Raw genomic sequence first — 24,307 nt, 5'->3', positions numbered from 1 at the left:
TATTTGTAAAGGGTTGATACTTTTTTTATTGTGTTGGAAACACTAATGCATAAAAGATTGATTCTTTACCCAACACAGTCATAGATCACTTCTCCACCAGTTCTGTGCCAAAAGAATTATTAAAGGAAAAAAAAAGACATAAGGTATAAAGGCTGATTGGGGAATGTTTATATTAAAAGAAAGAAAAAAAAAAAGGAGAGCTGGGCACACAAAAAGAGATATTGACATGGAACCACATAAGAAAAGAATCCATCTCTTTAATTTGTATAAAAAGCATACTGAGTAATGAAGGATGATTACTCATTCTTTTGTTCTCATACCTATAAATATTCCATTGTCATTCTTAAAGGCCACAATAACACTTATATAATCCAACTATCCATCTTATCCTTAATTTCTCAATACACTTTTAACACAAATTAAAGAGATGGCTGAGACTGTCGTGAACCTTGTTCTTGGCAAGATGGCCGATGTGGTTGTTCAGGAAGCACTCTTTCTTTACGGGGTACGTGACAAGGTCGAGCGGGTTCAACGCGACCTCAAATGGATCCAGTCTTTCTTGAAAGACGCAGATGCAAAACGCCACAAAGATGAGAGGGTAAAACAATGGGTGAATGAGGTTCAAGAAGTTGGGTATTTAATAGAAGATGTATTAGACAAGTTTTTGGTGGAGGTTGGGGGAGGTAGACGGGAAGGCCTTTACAACAAACTCAAAAGGATAGGCAAGATGCCCATGAAACTGATTTCCAAACACAAAGTTGGTAGTGAGATAGATAATATCCAGAAGAGGCTTAGTGAAATCAAAGAAAACAAACAAATGTATGGATTAGAAGGTCTTGAAGAAACTAGTAGTGGGGCCTCTGTCGAGCAGCCTATGAGACCGTTCTCTAGTCCTGACATAGATGAAATGGAGGTTGTCGGCTTCAACGTTCAAAGGAAAACAATTGTCGACCAACTCATTGATACAAATATTACGAGGCGAGCTGTGATCTCAATTGTTGGAGCCGGTGGATCAGGAAAAACTACACTTGCAAAAGAGGTGTACAAAAGGTAACTACTGCTAAATAACATAGCAAATTCATTGTTTTAGAAAATGTGTGCCATACAAATAAATAGTTTAATTTTTAATTTGGTAACTTTTCCCCTGAAGAGAATTGTGTTATAAACTAAGATGGTTGTTTACTATGAAAATAATTGTTTAGGGAGAGACAAATCATCGCAAATTAAATGTATGATGTTACTTTAACATGCTCTCTTTTTGAATATTAAACAATTAAATAATTAGAACTATCGAAAAACAATAAATTTAATTAGAATTATCGTAAATTCTTAATTTGTGTTTACTTCCAACTTGTATATATGATTATGTTACTTGTATACAAATCATCTAATTAATTTATTTGATGCATTTCACAGTGCTGAAGTTAAACATCACTTTGACATTTCCATGTGGTTAACTATTTCACAAGAATACAAGCTAATTGATATTTTGATGAAGATGCTAGAGAAGATTCGAGGGGTACCTGACTCGGAGAGGCAGAATAAGGGAGAAGATTATTTCATTACAGAGATTTACCAATCGTTGAGAGAGAGAAAATATATGGTTATATTGGATGATTTATGGCCTAGCAATAATGTTTGGACCCAACTTCAGGTTGCTCTTCCTAATTATAATAAAGGAAGTCGAGTGTTAATTACTACCAGGTTCGTTTTCATTTCTTTTATTGTAAAAAGTTAGTGTTACATTAATTACTGAAGGGATGAGTTGACAATTCTTTATATTGACAATCTTAAATTTGAATTCTAACAATAATAACATGATCTATATTATCCACCTACAATACATATAAATATGATAAGATTTGACGTATGTTCTACTGTAAATCAAATAACTTAAAATGTCATGGTCCAAAATTAACAGCCCTCGATGTATCTTCAAACAATAATTGAATTACATAAAATATGGTTGTTAGACTATCTATATGTCCCTTAATTAATATATCTATAAATTTATTTTTAAAATTTACAATTTAGCATCATTTTTATATAAAAAAATTTAACTATTGTTAAGATTGCCAAGTGATTCCTTCTAATAAAATATGCTTCTTATATTTTGTGTATTGATCTAATATCAGGTTCATTAAGCTCGCTGAAGAGGCTGATATTAGATCTGAGCCACATGAGATAAAGCCCTTAAATAAAGATGAAAGCAAACAATTGTTGTTCAAGAAGGTTTTTCCTAATCGATTTTCAAATGAATGCCCCAATGAAGTACTTCCCCTAGTAACTCAATTTACTCAAAAAATTGATGGATGGCCTCTAGCATTGGTGGTGGTTGGCGGTATTTTATCAACAAAAAATCCCGATTACATTACATGGGTTGATGTATTGCAAAAAATGAATTGGCGCGCTGAAGGTAGGAGCTACATGGATGTTGTATCCACTAGTTATGATGATTTGCCAATTGCTCTTAAACCCTGCTTCATGTATTTTGGTGTTTTTCCTGAGGACTATCAAATCAACGCATCAATTCTGATTCAGTTATGGATTGCTGAAGGATTCATATTACAAGACGGAACAAAACTATTGGAGGACATTGCTGAAAGCTATTTGGAGGAACTTGTGCAAAGGTAATTTATTTTTATTATCATTAAATTATTGTTTCAACTACAGTCACATATAGTCTTTGCAGTTTCATTTTTATAAACATGATTGGTTTTTATTTTATGTATAAAATCCACATTATGGTACAGGAAATGCTATTATGCCAAACAATTCTCATGTCTAGTTATCTCTTAGTTTGAAGTATCTCGTTGAGGATTGTTAATTTTTTAGACATGTACCCTCTATTTTCTTAAAACATTGGCAGCCTCTATTAAAAGTTCTTCCTCTATAGCTGAGACCAGTAAAACTGTTGGGATTTTTTTTTAGAAAATTTGGATAGTTAAATAAACTAATTAAAATAAATCAAATTGAAACAATATCGCCCGAATCGTGTATGAAACACTATTCTTAAACATATTCCATCTCTATCATGCAAGATTTAGAATCACCATCAAGATAATGTGGTTCCTAATTAGGTCACAATTATAAAAATGACTGATGATAACTTTACAATATCCAGAAATAATTAATTGTAGGATTAATAAAATATCCATAAGAGAACTATTCAAAACACTGTGATTTAGTTTATTTTAATCGGTAGTGAGAGAGTTGAAGAATAGTAGGACGATATTAGGTCAAAATTAACCCATCCGTTTCAATTAAATTTATACAAGGAAAACTCAAAATATGAATGTTGTAGGATACTGAATCAGCTTCTGAATATATCTAATTTACTGAAATTAGTCTATGATAAAGTTATGATTAAAATACTAACAGTTGGTCCATTATTATTTTTCTGAATCTTTCAATTAATTACTTCCTAATTTTCAAAATTTGTACATTTCGAAATATATGAAAATGGAAATATTTCAGAGAATTAGTGTAAATGTCTTGTTTTTAATTGAATCAATTTTCGAATGATTAAATATTTCATAGTAGTTAATAGCCGAAATTTTTATAAATACCCAAAAAAAAAATTACGAAATCTATCCACTTTTGAAATGTATTTCGATTTATGTCCCTTCCGGTTACCAAAAAACCGGATTTGAATCAAATTTCCGGTCAATGGATACCCGGATTCACTCATATTGTTGGTTACTGGGTAACCGAAAAGAGAAGAAATGTTGGGTTACTGAGTAAGCGGTAATAGAGTTGGGTCATTCCATAACCGGAAAGGCATTTTTTTTTAACTTCCGAAATCTCACTATTTTGTAGCATATTAAGCATATATAATTTAATTATAAAATATATCAAAAGAGAAAGGAAAAAAAAAGAATTGTTATATAAATATACCCATTATTTTCAAAACATAAATATATACATAAAATATTGTATAAATCAATATTATCATATATTATTAATAAGATGAGGGATCCAATTATATCCTTTTTTGGTGACACCGAATTACACTCTTAATTTTCAAAGTTTTCAAATTCCAAACAGTTGATCCAATCCGTTCAACATAATGGATATGTTAAAATGTACTTGCAGATCAAATTTTACATTTTTTGGAATTTTTTTACTATTTATTAAGTATTTAACAAAATCGCTATATTCAGACCGTTGAATTTTTGTACCTATCTTAATAAATAGTAAAAAAAATTTCAAAAAATGTAAAATTTGATCTGCAAGCACATTTTAACATATCCATCAAGTTGAACGGTTTGGATTGACTATTTGGATTTTGTAAACATAAGGTGTAATTCGATGTCACCGAAAAATGGTGTAATTGGATCCCTCCTCTATTAATAATAAACTATGTAAAATATTAAAAAAATAATTTTCATAAAAATATAAAATATAAAATAAATCAAAATCATAATAATAACAAAATTTCGCATAAAAAAGACCAAGCTTTCCCGTTATAGAAAACATTTTTAATTAAAATAATTTGTTTCTACTTCTAATTAAAATTCTACCGAAATAGAAGTTGAAAAATGTATTATTTTTGAAAAAAAGTTGAAAACAAATTAATATTCTAAACAATCTAAACAAATTAATATTCTAAACCAATCTTTCCGGTTATTGAGCTACCGAACTTCTAATTTGTTTCTACTTTGAACTAATAATCTAAACAATCTGAACAATATTCCTTTTCTCTTTTGATATTCTTTGTTTTTATCAAATTATATATGCTACTATTAAATTATATATGCTACAAAATAGTGAGATTTCGGAAGTTAAAAAAAAAAAAAAAGTCTTTCCGGTTATTGAATGACCCAACTCTATTTCTGCTTACTCAATAACCCAACATTTCTCCTCTTTCCGGTTACCCAGTAACCCAACAATATGCATGCATCCGGGTATCTAGTGACCGGAAATTTGATTCAAATTCTGTTATTTGGTAACCGGAACGGACATAAATCGAAATACATTTCAAAAGTGTGTAGATTTCATAATTTTATTATTTTTTTGGATATTTATAAGAATTTCGATTTTAGCCTTATTTAATTATTTGCCAAATTTCTATTACCCTTTAATTAAAATAAAAAATAATTTATATAACGGAATGTTACATCACCACTACTCGATTTGTTTTTCTCCGTGGACCTTGTCTCTCTAAAACAAGATTCAACATGATGCTAATGATTTCTATTTTCTTTTGTTTTAATATTTTCGAGCCTTTCTTATTCTTTAAGTTCCAGTTTAATTCAATTTCCAATTGCTTTCTGTATGACTCGAATCTATGTATGATTCATTTTTTTTCTCTCGTAATTTTCTTAACCCCATTTTAATAATTCTTTGAGATTTTTTTTTTAATTAAGTATATCAAACGTTATATACAATCAATTTATAACATAATAAATTCAAAATTATTTTCTTGTTTTGACATAAGTCATATATTTACTATTATGGCGTACTTCAGTTAGTTATTATATTTATTAATCTATGAACAGGGCCGAATTAAGTCCTAATTATTTGTAACGTATCATTGAGATTCGTTTGATTTTACATTTCAACAATGTGAATGGACATTTATGATCAGCTTCAATTTTATCATTTTAATAGATCAAGTGATGCTTCGATTTTATAATATTAATTAGTTAAAAGTTACTGGTTAATTAATCTTAATCATCAATATTTATTAAAATAATTCCTCATGTTTAAATTGCAGATTAAATTTTAAATTGCATAATGATGGAATTGTAATTTCCAATTCAGTTTTAGTTAATTAATCTGGAATATCCATTTAGAAATCAGATTTCAATTTCCCTTTAAAGCAAATCATTGATCTAAAATAATTCTAAGAACAAAATGCTATTGCATTATTTTTCTTTCTCGGTTATAAAAGAGGAAGTAATCTTGGACTATTAATGGGGATTGTTTGATTTTTATCCTTTCATAGATTATATTAGCTAATTTAATAACTATTTTACACCAAAAACCTTGAGAATTTATTTGTCGATAGTCCAAAAAAAATTTTATTACAAAAAAGTCCAATTACTAAATATCTACCAGTAATTTCATTCTTCTTTTCAATCAATATGAAATCCTTTAAACTGATGAAATTTAAAAAAATATTTGTAACCTTTAAATAAAATATAACTTACTAGGTAATAATTGATTAATTTATTTACACAGGGCCATGTTATATCTATTTACAATTCGTTCTTCAAATTTTCGTTTCACAGACTTGTTTTTTTTTTTTTTTTTGAGAAACTTAACAGTGGCTGCCAATGGAAATTTTGACACGATATATATCTTTAAAAAAAAACATAATTTGTTAATTATGGTTATAATATTATGTACTTTATTCTTAAAATTAATTTGTTCATATATTTCTTTCTTAATTCCTCATTGAATATATTAATAATAAGTGTCCAACTTTTGTGGTAACTAATTAACAGGTGCATGGTGCAAGTCTCAGAGAGATCTTGCATAGGCAAAATTAAGTACTGTCATATCCATGATCTCCTACGGGACCTAGCAATTCAAAAGGCCAAGGAGGATAATTTTCTGACGGTAGTCTCGAAGACTGACACCAACTTGAGTTGGAGCACTTGTGCACGTCGGGTTGCTCTTCACGGTTATGGCGATAAGATGATAGAACATGCTGGCCAAAAAAAAATTCGTTCTTTGATCAATTTCGAAGATGTACCAAATTTCAATAGGTTTCGAACACTAGGAGTTTTACACATGAGTGCGGTGTCGGCCGAATATTTATCTGGGGCAAACTGTTTGAAGGGCTTGAATGCCCTGACGGCCTTGAAGTACTTCAAGCTTGAAATACCTTTTGTTTACGATTGCCAGTTTCCCACTGTTAGGATTTTTAAGAGATCTCCTTTAACTTATTTGAAGAATCTTCAAACAGTGCATACATGGTTTTGTAAAAGTCACGGTGAGTTGACCCAGTCATTTTGGGGTAACAAACAGTTGAGGCATATCAACCTCTCCTGCTGTGGGGGTTGTAAAGCAATTCCAGAGGGACCACCATCCGCAGCAGACTTGCAAAGATTACTGACCTTAGAAGGGGTGAGAGCTAGGCAAGACTGGGTGACAGAACTGCCTAATTTTCCCAATATTCGTAAGTTGAAAATTCTTATACCTGAAGATGTTGCAGGGGAACCATTGATGAATTCATTAAGTAACCTAAATCATTTGAGTTCTCTGTATTTATATATGAAAGCCTACAAGAAAATCACATTTCCAGATTGCATCTCAGCCTTCAGAAACCACAACCATTTGTACTCATTCTTCCTGGGGTCGAGCAGATGGCATAGGAAAGAAATTGGTGATTGTACCCTGTTCCCACCCCATCTCGTTAAGCTAAAACTTCGGTGGTTTAGTTTTGAGGAAGACCCGATGCCCCAACTAGAGAAGTTGCCAAACCTCAGGGTACTCAAACTAGATGGAAACATTGAAGCAGCTAATGGAAATCATATGGTCTGCTCCAGGGGAGGTTTTGGTTGCTTGCAACGATTGCAACTTGAAGTAAGTCATTTGGAGGAATGGAAAATAGAGGAGGGTGCTATGCCCATGCTCAACCAACTCTTCCTGAGTTGCTCGGGGATGCAGATAGTTCCTGACTTTCAATATCTGGTCAACCTTCAAGAGTTGACTGCATATTGTGGGCCTCGGATCAAGTCCTGGCTCGAAGGAGAAGACCAATGGAAAATAAAGCATATTCCCTCTGTACAAATAGAGTGCTACATGTGAAACTTCCCTAATCCCAGTTCATTTATTTATTCATTAATACTATTTTATTTCAACTTGTATACTTTATATATTGTGTTATGTACTATTTCAATTTACACATACTATCATTTCAGCTAATATACGACATGTTACATACGTACTGTGTTCTTTTAATTTCCACTCTAAGAATTATTCAGCAACTTTGGCAGAATTTTACAGAATATTAGTAATTTGACATTTATATGGACTGCATTAGTAATTTGACTTCACACAAATTTGAATTAACGTAAATTCTCTGAAATTCTTTTAATTCAAATTAATATTCATTTTGGAAGCATTATTTATTTTGCATCACACACGCACAATCTTGTTTTAGAATTGAATGTCTAAAATCTATTCTATAAATATATATTTTTAAGTGTTTTATAATTTTACAATGTAATTGTTTTATAAATGATGGAATTTTAAAACCATTAGCTGAAAAGAAAAGAAAATAAATAAGTAGGTGCATATTTTATCTTTTAGAAATAAGTGTCTTACCCATTTTCATATAAGATAATTTTAAAAATAAAATTGTATATATAAATATATATTTGTATGAAGATGATACATGATACAATAAAGATTTGTATTTTATTAAACTTTTATAATATAAATTAGTTGTACTTATTATTATTTTTTTTCTTTTTTTATTGTTTTGAAAAATATTTTATAGAAAACACAAATCGAAATGTTAATGACACTTTTTTATTTGTTTATCTAACCCGTATCTTATTCGAAAAGATAGAGATGGGTAAAGATTTTTTCTCGTTATCAAAATTCATTTTTTTCTTGCTCGGACGATTTCAATGGATAACGGAGTTGTTCATTGTATTTTAAGATTTGTACACATTTTATTCTGAAATTCGTGCACACTAATTTTAAAACACATCGAACGGTTCCAATATCCATTGAATTTAAATTTAAGTCCGATAACTATCGAACCTAATTGCATTCGGTCCTCAGCCAAGGACTTGCAATCCGTGCTACAATATGCGATTCGACAGGCCTCGATCTCTTCGAAGGATAATAAGTTAATAACTATCCGATCAAATGTAAGATAATTTTTTTTATAGACCATAATTAGAAAAAAAAATTATTAAACCAACATGATTAATTTTTTTTTTTACAAAAATCATAAGAACTGAAATGCCAATTTGATCCCAAATTTATTTTTTTTGGGACCGAAATGGAAATTAGATCCCAGGTATTTTCACAATTTTTCAATGTATTTTTTTTCTCGAAATCTGTGAAAACAGCTGGGACCGAAATGACAATTTGATCCCCCCCAAAATAAGACCAAAATGGTATCTCGGTTCTTATGATTTTTGTAAAAAAACAAAGCAACAAGTTGGTTTGGTAAATTTTACTTTTTTTATTTATGGTTTTTAAGAAAAATTCAATGTTAGACATTCTAAATTAGAATTGTGAAAAACCGTATATATTTGACGGAAAGACAGATTATTGTCAAACAAATTGTTTGACCGTTATTTAGTCGATTGAAAATTTAGCGAATATACACAAATATTTATAATTTAAACGAGAATAAGTCTTTTTACATATTTGAGAATAAAATATGTAATGTTTTGTTTTCTACTTAATTAGAAAGTATAGAATAAAAATTTAAACGTCTGAATTTATAATATTTTAGCCATATAAAAGATAAAATATGCACCTACTTATTTATTTTCTTTTCTTTTCAGATAATGGTTTTAAAATTCCATCATTTATAAAACAATTACATTGTAAAATTATAAAACACTTTAAAATATATATTTATAGAATAACTCAAATTTCGATAATTCAAATCCAACCGTCCGATCTTCTCTGGCACGAATTCAAATCCTGATCGGTCGGTTCCAAACTCAAAATTTGAGTTACTTCTGAGGACCATGACTTACTTTATCAGGGGCTCTAGAGGGGCCATGCGATGGAGCCCGCATATATACATTTCAAAAGAATTCTCATACACCTGGTTCACAACGTACAACCAGTATACTTTGACGATTGACATTAATTTTTGTCAGTTTATATTCATTTAAATTCTCGGACCACTGGACCACGTCTATTACGAAGTATTGTACCAAGAAGACTCTGATATTATCGTTCCACATCATCTGTGAAAAGTGAAAACAATGTAACATTAACAGAGATATTATGAATAATAGTAATCGTGCCCGTGCACAGCAACGGGAGGGAGCAAATTATGTAGTAGAAATCATTAAGCTCCTTCATAAGAAGGAGAGATAATTTAAATCAAATTTGTAGTGAAAAATAATTAAATACTATATTTATCTACAAGATAACATATGTGAACTCTAGTGTAGTGGTAAGAATTTTGGGACCAACAGAACCCAACTTTATTCCAATCCCGCCTTCAGCAGAAAAAAAGAAAGGCTCGGTTCGCAGGTGCCGTGCGTGGTTCAGAGGCGCGTTCCACGGGTGCGGCGCGCGGTCTACGGGCACTGGAATCATTTGCGGCGCGACACTGGGATCATATGCGGCGTGACCAGTGCATACTTAAGTGTTGAAGCTCATAATTTGAAAAATTTATCTATATGCGATCTGGAAATTCAACGGCTGAGCATCATTCAGAAAAAAAAACAGTAAATCAGAATCCTTGCAGGATCTAGACATTAAGGGAGCTTAATAAGAAGAAGAGATATTACATGCAGAAAGGTTTCCACAAAAGATCCATCAAACTCGTTAATCTCCCCCAGTAATACTGATTTCTTCTTATTCGTTCAAAGCTCGGTTAATATATTAATATAGCAGATTTGGCTGTATATCATATCCAACGCTGTTTTAATTCTACAGTTTGTGCAGGGACGAAAGCAGAATTTTAGCTATGGAGCAGAAATTGAGTTCAAATAGTTTATCGGATTCAAATATTAGCAAATCAGATACTAAATTTTTCTGAATCAGATAAATTAGTCAGAATTGACTGAATCATATCGAAACCTCAGATTTTTTGTTTTTGCTAGAATCTTATTTTGTTGATAAAATTAATTTTTTTACATCAAAATTAATCTTTTTGAATCAAAATTATTTTTTTGAATCAATTTTTTTCCGAATTAAAATTAAATTTAAAAAAAAAATTCATATTTCTTTTCTTCAATTATTAATATTTGTATATGCATCTATATCCTATAAATTAACACTACACATACTGTAAAACATACAGATGCAAACTATATAACTTTAATAATACTTTAAAATTTTCAAATGTAAACTATAAAACTAACAGATGCAAACTATAAAACTGTAAATCTGAAATCGAAAACATTATAAAACTGAGATAAACACACTGCAAACTTCAATACTATAAATTTAAAAGATATAAACAATAAAACTAACAGATGCAAAATATAAAACATCAATACATCAACTATTCACAACCACATTGTTAAACATTAGTAACTGTTCACAGACATAAACTGTCACTATTGAAAACATCACTGTTCAACAGTAGCAAAAATAAATAATAACATTCTAAACACAAATTCATACATTCCACTCTCAAGCATACTATTCAACCTACAAAAACTTTTACTTCTAAAATTCAAATTGTTAGAGCTAATAAGATAATCCTACTTAATCAATTGTTAGAGCCGTATTGGGCCTACATGGGCCTCATTCCCAACTTGATACATCTGCAGCCTCTAGAGATTCCAAAAGTACCAAAACTAATCACATGGAATGGAATGGAATGTCAGCGCTTTTCCTTATCAAATTGAATATTGATTAACAGATTTAAAAATTGAATATTGATTCAATTAAGTAATCCGATGGTATAAAAGTATTTCTCCCATGCATGGTATGGTAAATGATAATGAAACTACTATTGTAATTAAATTTATCATATCATGCAAACAAGTACTCTTGTTATGACAAATAAACGTTATTGACAACGGAATGCATAGAAGTGTGAGAAGAAAAGAATATGACAAATAAACGTTATTATTTTTAAGCCAACATTGTTGGCAAACTAATTAAGCAATATATATATATATATAGAAGGATTTCTAGTCTTGAAAACCGCGCGTGACAGCTCAGAGCACATGATGTGGGGAAGTGAGCATTTCTTTTTTTTGATCTGTCTTCCTGAAAGATGAATCCATAGTACCTGTTCGGCAAGGCTCCTTTAGCCTCCTTTTCTCTTTAATCCTTACTAATCTATCCGAACAGGTTCGCCTTAGGAAAGATTTAGACACTTTCTTAGCATCAGAATTTAATCCTTCTCCCCCCCTTCCTTGAGGTCAGGGCCTCCTTAGACGTCTCCTTAGGACCTTTTTCAGTTACTTTTAGACTATTTTACCCCCAAGTCCGTACGACTCCTTAGAGAGCTTTCATTTATTTATTATTTTTTACTCAATCTCTCTCTCCCATGAACACAGAACTCTAGGCATTAGAAAAAAAACTTCCCTCGTCTCTCCAACTTAGTTCGACGGTACTCCAGCAACAACTGCGACAATCGAAGGCCACGAAGAGCTTCGCACAAGAACGCTCTCTCTATTGATATCACTTTTGATAGGTGTTCTTCTCAATTTTTTTGGTAAATTCTTCTGTAAAGTTCGATACTGAGGTGCTACCCATCGTCGATTGTTGGAAACTATCTCAGATTCTCAGGGTTAGCTCAAGCCATCTGACGCTGATATCTCAATCCTTTTATGGAAATGTACTAATATGCTTGGAACCTCTAAACTCTAGTAGAATCAAAGCGTAAATTGAATATTGAACCCATATCATTTGGGATAGAAAAAGACTGGACATTTAGCATGTGTGATTGTGTAATTTCAATTTGATCCTTAATATACGGAGTATAATTAAAGCAACTTCAATTTTGTAAGTGTGATTGTGTAAATTTCATTCTCAATCTCAAAATTTACTATCTTATATCTCGTTTTATGTTTTATTCTAGTCTGAAAGCTATTCAATTTCTACTGGTACAGACCAGTTGGTACGGATACAGACCAGTCGGGATGGGTGCTAAGTGCTAACCAGTCGGGACGGGTACCAACCAATTGGTACTGGTATGAACCAGTTGGTATTGGTACGACCAATTGATTCTTGTTGGAACCGATTACCAACTGGTGCAATTGGTACATGTTAAGTTTGTACCATTTGGCGCTGGTGGTTTCATACCAGGTTTGCAAATTTGAAGATATAATTACTTGTTGTGTATTACAAATAAGTCGGTACCAACCTTGCATAAAATATTAAATAGTCACAATTATTAAAGTTGTCTTGATGAATAGAATGAAAACGTAAATTCTAATATTGCGCCGAAGGTATGGAAACTAAGTTGCTGTAATTAATTTTTGTATAAATATTTATTATCATATATATTTATTATTATTATTGTATTTTTAAATTATGAATTAACTTTATCATTATCTTTGTTAGTTTGTTGTATTAATTATTAATTATGAGCTCAGTTTTTCATTATTAATTATTAAGTTCAGGCACTTCTAATTATTTGTAGTAAAATGTATGTTGAAGATGATAATTGTATTAGATAGCAAGGAAAATGTGAATGAGGGTATTTAAGTTTTTGCACACTATAATATATATTTTATTTGTTTAAGCTTTCATTTTTAATCCTATTACTTTGCCGAACAAGTACTCCTTAGATGGGATTAAATTTTTAATCCTCACCCTCTTAAGGAGGGCTGCCGAACACCCCCATAGGGTGTTCGGCAATCCTCCTAAAGAGGGTGAAGATTAAAAAATTAATTATTGTTAAGGATGGGGGTGTTCGGCAATCCTCCTAAAGAGGGTGAAGATTAAAAAATTAATTATTGTTAAGGAGTACTTGTTTGATAAAATTGTAAGATTAATGATGAATATTATAATATGTAAAGACTTAAATATCTCTCCCTTCTCATACTCACATTCTTTCCTTTACAAAAGCCAACTCTGCTATCTTATCCAATAGAGAGAAAAAGAGAAAATAAAACTAGTATTTTTGAAATCTAAAGTCATTATAAAATAATTAAAAGAAAAAATGAAATCTGATAAATAATAAATGTCTTTGCATCAAGCAATTAGAAAAAAAAAAAATCAATTTGCTTCGCAAGACTACATTGTTCCAACAATTCAAAAAATTTTAAGCAAATACCAGCACAAGAGATCAGCACAAGAGATCAGCAAACTGAGATTGACAATAATATCATTGAGATCAATTAATAGAGATGTGCACAAACCAAAAATTTGGGCTCTTCAAGGCTCATTCTTTTGGCATCAGTTACTAAAAATCAAACCTTTATTTCTTATGAGTACGGGTTGGATAATAGGAACTGGTACAAGCATTTCTTATTGGTTTGACTCTTGGTCGGTACCCATTATGGCCTCTGTTGCTGACCCGGTACCATCAAACAGAAAATGGTCACTCAAATTGGCTTTTGATAATGGTATGATTGACAATATCGAGTTCTCGGATATGGCAGAAGACCGAATTATATGGAAATGGGCGACGAATAATGAGTATTCTGCTAAGTCCTTTTATGATGTAGTTATTAGGGGAGGCAAGGAAAGATGGAGGTTTGAGTTCACTTGGCATCTGAAAATACCACCTACGGTTCATGTATTTGCTTTTCTACTATTGAAAAACAAATTATTAACTCATGAGATAATGGAGCGAAGGGGAATGTACTGTGATCTCCAATGTGTTTTGTGTCATTCTTGTCCAATGGAAACATCAATTCACTTGTTCTTCCAATGCGGCTATGCATTAGCTGTATGGTCAAGACTATCACTGTTGGTTGGATATAATATGGTACATAGAGGTGATTCTATTCAATCCATTTTCAGCAACTCATGGAGACAATGCAGAGGGAGAGAATTCAAGAATAGATGGAGTGCCTTCTTCATATCGGCATGTAGGCTAATATGGCGAGAACGTAATAATATGGTTTTCGAGGGAAAACGATGTGATCCAAGAGTGGTAGCAGAATTGGCATGGGATGAAGCTCGCCTATGGTTGCAATATTGCTGATAGCATATCTGTTGTGTTGTCCATTTTTATTTTATTTATTTCGGTAATCTGATAGCAACTATCAGAATCTCAAAAAAAAGACAATAAGAAATGGGGGAATTTCACGCATACCCCTCAAAAACTTCAAAATTACGTATTTCCCCCTCTAAAGTTTGAAATTACGTATTCCCCCCTCTAAACTTCAAAAACTCACAAATTTACCCATTTTATTGTATTTTATATTAAAACTCATTCTAAAATTTTAAAATACCCATTTTATCCTTTATTAAAAGCATATAAAGCCCATCAAACTCAAAATTGAATCTGAACAATTTTTCTACTGTCCAAACTGCTTTTAAATATGCGTGCGCAAGATCAGCATGAATCTTGATGCGAACACGCACGTATATTGATGTGACGTGCACAGATCTTAATGCGATGCGCAGCAATCAATACTGCTTTAAGATCCGTGCATGCTAGATCAACACGAAATTGAAGCACTATGCACAGATCTTAATACGATGCACACGGATCAAACGGTAGAGGAACCCTTTAGATTTAAATTTGAGTTTGATGGGCTTTATATGCTTTTAATAAAGGGCAAAATGGGTATTTTAAGATTTTAGAATGAGTTTTAATATAAAATACAATAAAATGGGTAAATTTGTGAGTTTTTGAAGTTTAAAGGGGGAAATACGTAATTTCAAACTTTAGAGGGGGAAATACGTAATTTTGAAGTTTTTGAGGGGTATACGTGAAATTCCCCCATAAGAAATCAACACACCATATATAGCTCTGCAAATCAGAAAAAGGAACAAAAACTTGACAAAATCAACAATAAAAAAAAAATACAAACGGAAAAAGAAAATTCCATGCAAATTCCATGCAAAGAACTAGAAGGATTGAATTTTTTGAGTTTGTATCAAATAATGAACCAAAAGGTATTGTCAGTAAATAATGAAAGTTATAAATTCAGAAATAATGTAAATTACGGAGCAACAAAACAAAGGTGCGAAGTGGACAAAAACCAAACAGCGAAAATAGAAAAAGCTAATTTTAGCATAATAGTTTATAGCAAATCAAAGTTGCAAAATATTTCTGTTTCGTTTGAGGAGCTGTCTTCTATGATCGATTGGCCGAAGGAAGTTAACTTTGGCAGAGTGATTTAGAACAAAACAAAGTTGCGATTGCATTCTGATTCTTTGCTTCCAATGTATATTCTCTTTCGGCTAGTACCAACTGATGCCACTAATGACAGAGAAAACGATCAAGACAATAACACACAAGAGAAAAATCAGTTCTAGCGCACACACAAAAAAAATAAAAAAAAAACAGAAAGTTTGAGAAATATTCAAGAACTTACAAGAATAGGTTGTACCATGAAAATTCATGAAGTGAAATAATGGATTATACTTATCAAAATGGATCTTAAAAGATAGAGAATTTCAAGAGAAAGATTCCTGTGATATTAGTTTTCGAGATCACCGTCCGACAACTGTGGATTTAGGTCAGAGAAAGAAGGAAGCGTTTTTTTTAAGATGGGTTTTTGTGTTGGTGAGAGAGAAAAAGTGGGATATAAAATTACACACTATTTAAGAAATAAAGGATATATCTTTGATTAAATTTTTTATGCTGAATATTTTTGTAAGATATCAAATGGATGTACATAAAAATTAGATACCTATATTCTAGTGCGTACTATAATTTTGTTCCGGAGATTCCGTGCCACTATTTTTGAGGCTATAAATCATCATAAGAGCATTAATATTTCAAAATATAAAATTAAAGGTCAAATGCGAACCATTAATTTTCTATTTAAGATAGATGAATTTTTTTTCTTTATATTTTATTTCATACAAAATCAACGTGAGGGCTACTGCAATAAGTAGAATACTTGTATTTTTATTTTTCCCAAATTTTTTTCTAATTTTTTATGTTGATATGGCATCCCAATTTTCTAGAAAAAAAATATATTCCGGAACCTACTTTTATTTTATTTTATTACCATACACGTGCCTTTCCGTTTTTCAAATTTGCACATATCCATTCCCATTTTTAATTTTTCTATTTTACTATAAATAAAAAAAATTCCGGGCTGACAGGCAAGATCCTATCCAATAATTCCAATTGCATTTATACGAGTGCTAGCTAGCTTGTAACAATGAACTGTTTCACATATCTCGCATGCAACAATTCTGAATATTTAAACTTCATAATAGTCGCATAAAAATATATAAATTAAAGGTAAATATCACTACAATATTAATTTACTGGACATTAGAATACAGTAAATAGTCATAATTACAATTTGAACAGCTACGGTGCAATTCAACCATCTCACATTCCAAAATATAATCCAGCTTGAGATCTCCTATATCAATATATCATCACCTGGTGAGCTTCTGCCCAACTAAAGTCATTAAGAGCTCTTCCTCCTCAGAGACTTGGCAACTAAAAGATGAATTACAAAACAAGTGAATATTTTATTCTTTACCTGTCAAATAACTAAAGAGAAAGATTTGTACAGGAGGAACTTGTGTGTGTTTTACCTTTTCCTGTTTGCACGTTTTATGTTACATAAGGTTACTCCTATAAAGATTATAAAAATCTTAAAAATTCGATTATTTCTGATGCTTATTAGGAAAAAGAAAAACAAAGTGCTGGCTTTCCAATTTCCAAAATATTTATTAACCTTAAAAGTTGCAGACAGAATGTAACAACTATTTTAGGAAATATAACTATTTTAGTTAATTTACCTCCACGAGCTGGAGACTTCCTGTGCTTATTATTACAGGGCTTAGAATCAGGTAAGCCGAGGTGATGCCACACTGACTTCAGTGATCTGAAGCTCTTCAAAGTCCCTGGTTCAATGAAGTACTGCCCCAAAGAAGAACAAAATTATCAATTAAAAACAATTGCTCAAGCAAATAACTAATATTTCAGTTTTTGCCACACCACTATTTGTTAAAATCAATGATCCAAACCTCAACACAGACTGAATCCAATAAACCATAATGGAGTGGTTCACCATCCTGAATTTGTGAGACCCAATTGGTACCAAAACCTTGACCCATTCAATTCAAACCTATAACCCAGTTTGACAAAGAAAGAACTTAACGGATACTTACCCATAATTTATTAGGACAGTTACCCATAGAAATCTAAGTCTAGTACGATTAAATTATCAAACCCACTCCACAGAGAATCTGAATGACCCCAAATCCAAAATGACCTTAAACAGAAAACAAGAACCCAAATCTGGACCAGAATGACCTGTGATACAAAAATCAGAACCTGAAGGTTTAGGGTTTAGTGTCAAAAAAACAAGCTGACCCAAATTGCCCTAGTCAAACTGCGACCTCCAAGGGCTCATTGAATTATACATATTCAAGTGCAGGGACAAATTGTCATCAAAAAGATCTAACATTAACATCTCCATATTTTATATATAAACTTTTGACAGCAACCAGTAACCAATTTATAATAAGCAAATCTCAACAAGGCATCAGATATGAGAAATCATCAGATGAAATGAGCACACATTTAAACATCCTATCAACATCCTATTATTTATTTATGAAAAATAACTCCTAACAGTCAACGGTATTAATTGCACATCAGGCTCAGTTTCTATTTCATGATAGACTCCACATAGATGTGACTAACAAAAATTTCAAGTACCTTGTCTTTGTACCCAGCTTGCTTGCCAGAAAGCCTCACACGCTCATTAATTACCCAGCCATCAGGCAAACCTTCTGGACATTTTCCTGTGTAAACAGATTCTAGACTAACCCTCTGCCGGCCTCCTTTCTGTTTTTCTGGGCGGCTAGTCTCACCAGCAGGCATACGGGAAACTAAAGTTTCCCGAGAAATCTATATGAGGTAAGCATATCAGTTGACTTTCACTTGTACAGATAAAGATAAGTTAGATTCTATTTTGGTGATATTCATTCAATATGAGTTTTTCCAAGTTGCCAAAGACCATTTAGGCCATGTTTCGTTGTGGAGTAAGAGGTGGAGTAAACTCCTTACTCCACACTTAAGCCGCCAAATGAGAAGTAAAATATGAGTTAATCCAGAGAAAGTTACTCTACATCTTCCGGCAGATTAAGTTATTCCACATCCTACTTTTATTTTATTTTATTTTATTACCATAGACGTGCATTTCCGTTGAGCTATTCCACATCTATTATCCTTTCCTGAGCTACTTTCACTCTCAGTTGATTCTTGTACAAAATCTACAACAAAAAAATTAAATGGCATAAGTTCATTTCTCTTGTTTTACTTCAAAATGTAGAATTTGTCACTTGCTGATGCTGTTTACAAATTTCCAGAACACAGCTACTTGGCATCTTCATAATATTAGCAGGGGATTTTGGAAATTAAAATTATTCAAGTAGAACTGTAGAAGTTTGTGTTTGCTACTTTGCTTCTTATATTTTCTGAAAGAAGTTGGCCTAGCAGGTTTGACCATATTTGGAGAAATGTTTGTACGAAAATACATCATTTATCCCATAATAGGAAAAACGGGCTGTTCCAGAGCGGAATCGGATGGAACCCATCCAATTTCAAGCCGAGTTTCATGGTTAGTGTTGATTTGATCAAATTTCAGCCGGAACGCTCCGATTCCAGTCAAATTTTGGCCGAAACAGCCTGATTCTATGAAACAATCCGATTCCAGCCAAAGATATAACATTTGACCATTTGACCATTTCCTTTTTAGATGTAGTTTATGTTATATAAGGTTACTCCTACAAAGATATAACAATCGTAAAAATCGATTATTTCTGATGCTTATGGAGAAATAAAAAAAAACAAAGTGCTGGCTTTCCAATTTCCAAAATATTTATTAACCTTAAAGGTTGCAGGCAGAATGTAACAACTTTATGTTGCTAAATCACTCGTACTTTTTAGGAAATATAACTATTTTAGTAAAATAGCATTGTTAATTTACCTCCACGAGCTGAAGGCTTCCTGTGCTTATTTTTAGAAGGCTGAGAATCAGGTAAGCCAAGGCCGAGGTGATGCCACACTGACTTCCGTGATCTGAAGCTGTTCCCAGTCCCTGGTTCAATGAAGTACTGCCCCAAAGAAGAAGAACAAAATTATCAATTAAAAACAATTCCTCAAGCAAATAACTAACATTTCAGTTTTTTCCACATCACTATTTGTTAAAATCAATTATCCGAACCTCAACACAGCCTGAATCCAATAAACCATATATAATAGAGTGGTTCACTATCCTGAATTTGTGAGACCCAATTGGTACCAAAACCTTGAACCGTCAATTCAAACCTATAACCCAGTTTGACAAAGAAAGAACTTAACAGATACTTACCCATAATTTATTAGGACAGTTACCCGTAGAAATCCAAGTCTAGCACGATTAAATTATCAAACCCACTCCACAGAATCTGAATGACCCCAAATCCAAAATGACCTTAAACAGATAACAAGAACCCAAATCTGGACCAGAATGACCTGTGATAAGGTTTAGGGTTTAGGGTTTAGTGTCAAAAAAGCAAGCTGACCCAAATTGCCACAGTCAAACACCTCTAAGGGCTCATTTGAATTATTCATATTCAAGTGCAGGGACAAATCGTCATCAAAAAGATCTAACATTAACATCTCCATATTTTATATATAAACTTTTGACAGCATCCAGTAAGGCAGTAACCAATTTATAATAAACATCCTATCAACATCCTCTTATTTATTTATGAAAATTAACTCCTAATAGTCAACAGTATTGCACATCAGGCTCTGTTTCAATTTCACGATAGATGCCACACAGATGTGACTAACAAAAATTTCAAGTACCTTGTATTTGTACCCAGCTTGCTTGCCAGAAAGCCTCACACGCTCATTAATTACCCAGCCATCAGGCAAACCTTCTGCCCTTTTTCTTGTGTAGACAGATTCTGGATTAACCCTCTTCCGGCCTCGTTTCTGTTTTTGTGGGCGGCTAGTCTCACCAGCAGGCATAAGGGAAACTAAAGTTTCCCGAGGAATCTATATGAGGTAAGCATATCAGTTGACTTTCACTTGTACAGATAAAGATAAGTTAGATTCTTTTTTGGTGATATTCATTCAATATGACTTTTTCCAAGTTGCCAAAGACCATATAGGCTATGTTTCGTTGTAGAGTAAGAGGTGGAGTAAACTCCTTATTCCACACCTAAGCTGCCAAATGAGGAGTAAAATATGAGCTAATCCAGAGAAAGTTACTCTACATCTTCCAGAGGATTAACTTATTCCACATCCTACTTTTATTTTATTTTATTTTATTACCATAGCCGTGCATTTCCGTTGAACTATTCCACATCTATTATCCTTTCCTGAGCTACTCTCACTCTCAGTTGATTCTTGTACAAAATCTACAACAAAAAAATTAAATGGCATAAGTTCATTTCTCTTGTTTTACTTCAAAATGTAGAATTTGTCACTTGCTGATGCTGTTTACAAATTTCCAGAACACAGCTACTTGCCATCTTCATAATACTAGCAGGGGATTTTGGAAATTAAATTTATGCAAGTAGAACTGTAGAAGTCTGTGTTTGCTGCTTATATTTTTCTAAAAGAAGTTGGCCTAGCAGGTTTGACCGTATTTGGAGAAATGCTTGTACGAAAATACAACATTTATCCTTGAAATGCTTGACACATACTTGGATTCCAGGAGGATGCATATATTCTTTTCATATAACAAGCAATAATAGTTTCCTGTATACTATTAATTCATACATTGATCTTTGAAGAATGAATCTCATTCCTTCACAAAATAAAATCATTAATGCATAAAAACAAAAAATTATTTAAAAATAATGAATATCATGAACAAGATATACCTACCTCTTTGTTTCCGCTTACCACAAACCCTTTCTCTAGTCATGCGTGCTCGAGCGGCACGAGTTAAAATCCCACAAGAAGATTCATCAGTGTCAGTACTAGATAGATATATGATCTCTTTCTCCGACTCCGTGTTCATATTTTTTGCAAAGAAAGGAGCAACTTTTTCGCATCCACTCCGATCAAAGATTAGCACTTTAAAAGAGGAGTTATCTTTGTATCTAAATACTATAAAATCATTTTCATCAATTTTATTAGCAGTTACAAATTCCTTCCAACCAGATTGCAGAGCAAATGTGTTGTCAGACCTCATAATTTTCACATGCCAAGTATATCCGCTTGGACCTTCCAGTTTAATGTTTTTGCTCATGGATCCTATGAACATTTTTGCAAACTTGTTTGGAATATTCTGCAGAACAACATTTGTCAGTGGCAAAACTAAGAAGAACTAAAACTCTTGAGGGACTGAAAATAAAAATAACAACGATACATTATAACTTGCCATTGTATGCATCAAGGAAGAATTCATCTCCACATGAAAATTATTCATTCTTACACCCAATTCGCCACTTCCTTTCATGTTGTCTCTCTCTTTTGTGTCTTCCACTGGCTGAATCTCAAAATAAATCTCTACATATACACAATAAAGTATCATTAATTATTCTCTTCATTTTTAGAGGGCAGGAAACCTGTCCAAAGTCATTTGTACAGACTTCTCTCCAAATGGTCTCCTGACCACACGATTCATCTTATAAAAAAAATGATCAAATTAATACTAACAGATGTTTTGACCTTCAAAAAAAATACTAACAGATGTTCATTCCCCGTTAGCCTCCTCTCTCCGTTAAGCAAAAAAAGGAAACAAAATTTCTTTCTTCTTTCACTCTCTTTTATAATTTAGGATCAAATTACGAGCAGAGCAACAATGGAAGTTTAGACAATGAGTCATTAGCAGGAAACATCTAAATTCTCACAAATATTTGGTCTCAACTGAGCCCAACCACCAAAATAATTTCTACCAGTAAAAACTCAGGGGCATATATGCAAATTTCAGAGAGTACAAATCTTGAATTGAGAAAAAAATAGTAGACATGAAAATATATGCTAAATCAGATTCAAGATTGACCTGAAAATAGTCGAGGCCAGAGAGCTAAATACTACCACAGTTGGGTGAGACTTAACGGCGAGATCTTCATTCAGTTATCGAGTCCCCAAGGCGCGAATCACATTGCTTCCGCTGAGAGGAGTGATGTCGGCGAAATTTGAGATGTGATCGTGCGGTTTGGGGAGGCTTTGGAGAGGAATTCTGTACTTGGGACAGATTCCTGACCCATTTTCAGAATCGATTCAACTTCTCTACAGTCGAAGTCAAGAGATTTTAATATTTGAATGCATCGTCTCTCGTGCAAAAGCCAAATGGTAATTAATATCTCAGCGTAGTGGATGGAACTGACATCCGAGTATCTGATGTACGTAGGGGTGTAAACAGTCGGATACGGATCGGATGGTCTTACGTATCTGTATCTCTTGTAATTTTTCGAATATGAATACGGATACGGATTGAATATTAAATGTTACGAATACGGATTCGATGTTAGACGGATACGGATATTTTTAATAATTAGCTTGTTGGTTTAATAAACATCTATTATATTATTAAAATATTAGTTATTAATTATGTCGTAGTGTTAAATTATTTATAAAATATATATTTATAGAGAGGGTTCCAATGTCTCGTTTTTTTTATACCTCACATTTTATATTTTCGTTTTCAAAGTCCAAATCGTCGATCCGAACCGTTCAACAAAATATTTATACTAAAATATGCATGGAGATGAAATTTTATATTTTTTGGAATTTTTTTGCTAGTTTTTAAAATAGGTACAAAATCATTGTTTTTGAACCGTTCAAAAAACAATGATTTTCTACCCATCTTAAAAAATAGTAAAAAAATTTCAAAAATTATAAAATTTCATTCCTTACTAAAAGTCAAAATATAACTGTTAAATATGTTCTATGTTATTTTCTCTATGTGCTCATAAAAAATTATCACATTTTAATTTTGTTTTTATGTGAATCAATAAGTTCAAAAATCAATGCCTAGAAATCATCCACATTAGTGTGTTTTTACAAGCCCTTGATGACAATCAAAATAAAATTGAAATGTCATAATTTTTTACATATGCATAGATAAAATGATGTAGATCATATCCAACTGTTTTATTTTGACTTTTAAATTTTTAATTTTGAATTATTAAAGTTTTTAAAAATTGAGGCATAATGGAGGCATTTGAACTCTCCTCTTTCATAATATAGTAACTAAAAGGGGGAATTCAGAAGGAATAAAAATTAGAGACATGCTATGTATATATTTTCCGGTGGACAAAAAAGAAAAAAAAATTGCAACGAAATAAACAAACTTGTTATAGTTGTTTTATTCACATCCATAGTCAAATTATAGTCATTTGTGACACTAATACTTGTTTGAGAAGTTATCCGTACCAAACAATTAATGTTGGTTTTCTGATTCGTGCTTAAATATTAACAAATTTAAATTGTCAGATGTATTTTATATCATACCAATTACATGCACATAAATATTTAAAGAATTTTGACCTCCAAATCAGAATGTACAATGTCCAAAAAAAATTAATAAAAGTTGAGTGATCCATATTTCTTCATGACTTCGCCAAATTTCATATTTTT

General features: G+C 32.0%; 2 protein-coding genes across 2 annotated transcripts; one reads left to right on the top strand and one right to left on the bottom strand.

Annotated features, from left to right (window-relative positions):
- The first annotated feature begins 188 nt into the window (after positions 1–188).
- Positions 189–7,896, top strand: LOC144544574 (disease resistance protein RPP13-like). The gene is made up of 4 exons (XM_078293105.1): positions 189–1,050; positions 1,417–1,704; positions 2,136–2,630; positions 6,453–7,896. The coding sequence occupies exons 1-4, from the start codon at positions 428–430 to the stop codon at positions 7,759–7,761; spliced, it is 2,715 nt and encodes a 904-aa protein (XP_078149231.1). The 5' UTR covers positions 189–427; the 3' UTR covers positions 7,762–7,896.
- A 9,106-nt stretch (positions 7,897–17,002) lies between these two features.
- LOC144544464 (uncharacterized) lies at positions 17,003–22,862 on the bottom strand. The gene is made up of 9 exons (XM_078292974.1): positions 22,728–22,862; positions 21,605–22,231; positions 21,047–21,132; positions 20,576–20,767; positions 19,710–19,836; positions 18,908–18,993; positions 18,437–18,628; positions 17,512–17,632; positions 17,003–17,206 (listed from the first exon to the last, which is right to left on the bottom strand). The coding sequence occupies exons 2-9, from the start codon at positions 21,984–21,986 to the stop codon at positions 17,175–17,177; spliced, it is 1,218 nt and encodes a 405-aa protein (XP_078149100.1). The 5' UTR covers positions 21,987–22,231; positions 22,728–22,862; the 3' UTR covers positions 17,003–17,174.
- Positions 22,863–24,307: the final 1,445 nt, after the last annotated feature.

The sequence above is a fragment of the Carex rostrata genome, chromosome 26 (genome assembly GCF_964058835.1).
Source record: "Carex rostrata chromosome 26, lpCarRost1.2, whole genome shotgun sequence".
NCBI classification, from domain to species: domain Eukaryota; kingdom Viridiplantae; phylum Streptophyta; class Magnoliopsida; order Poales; family Cyperaceae; genus Carex; species Carex rostrata.
This window is presented reverse-complemented; position numbering and strand designations above follow the sequence as displayed.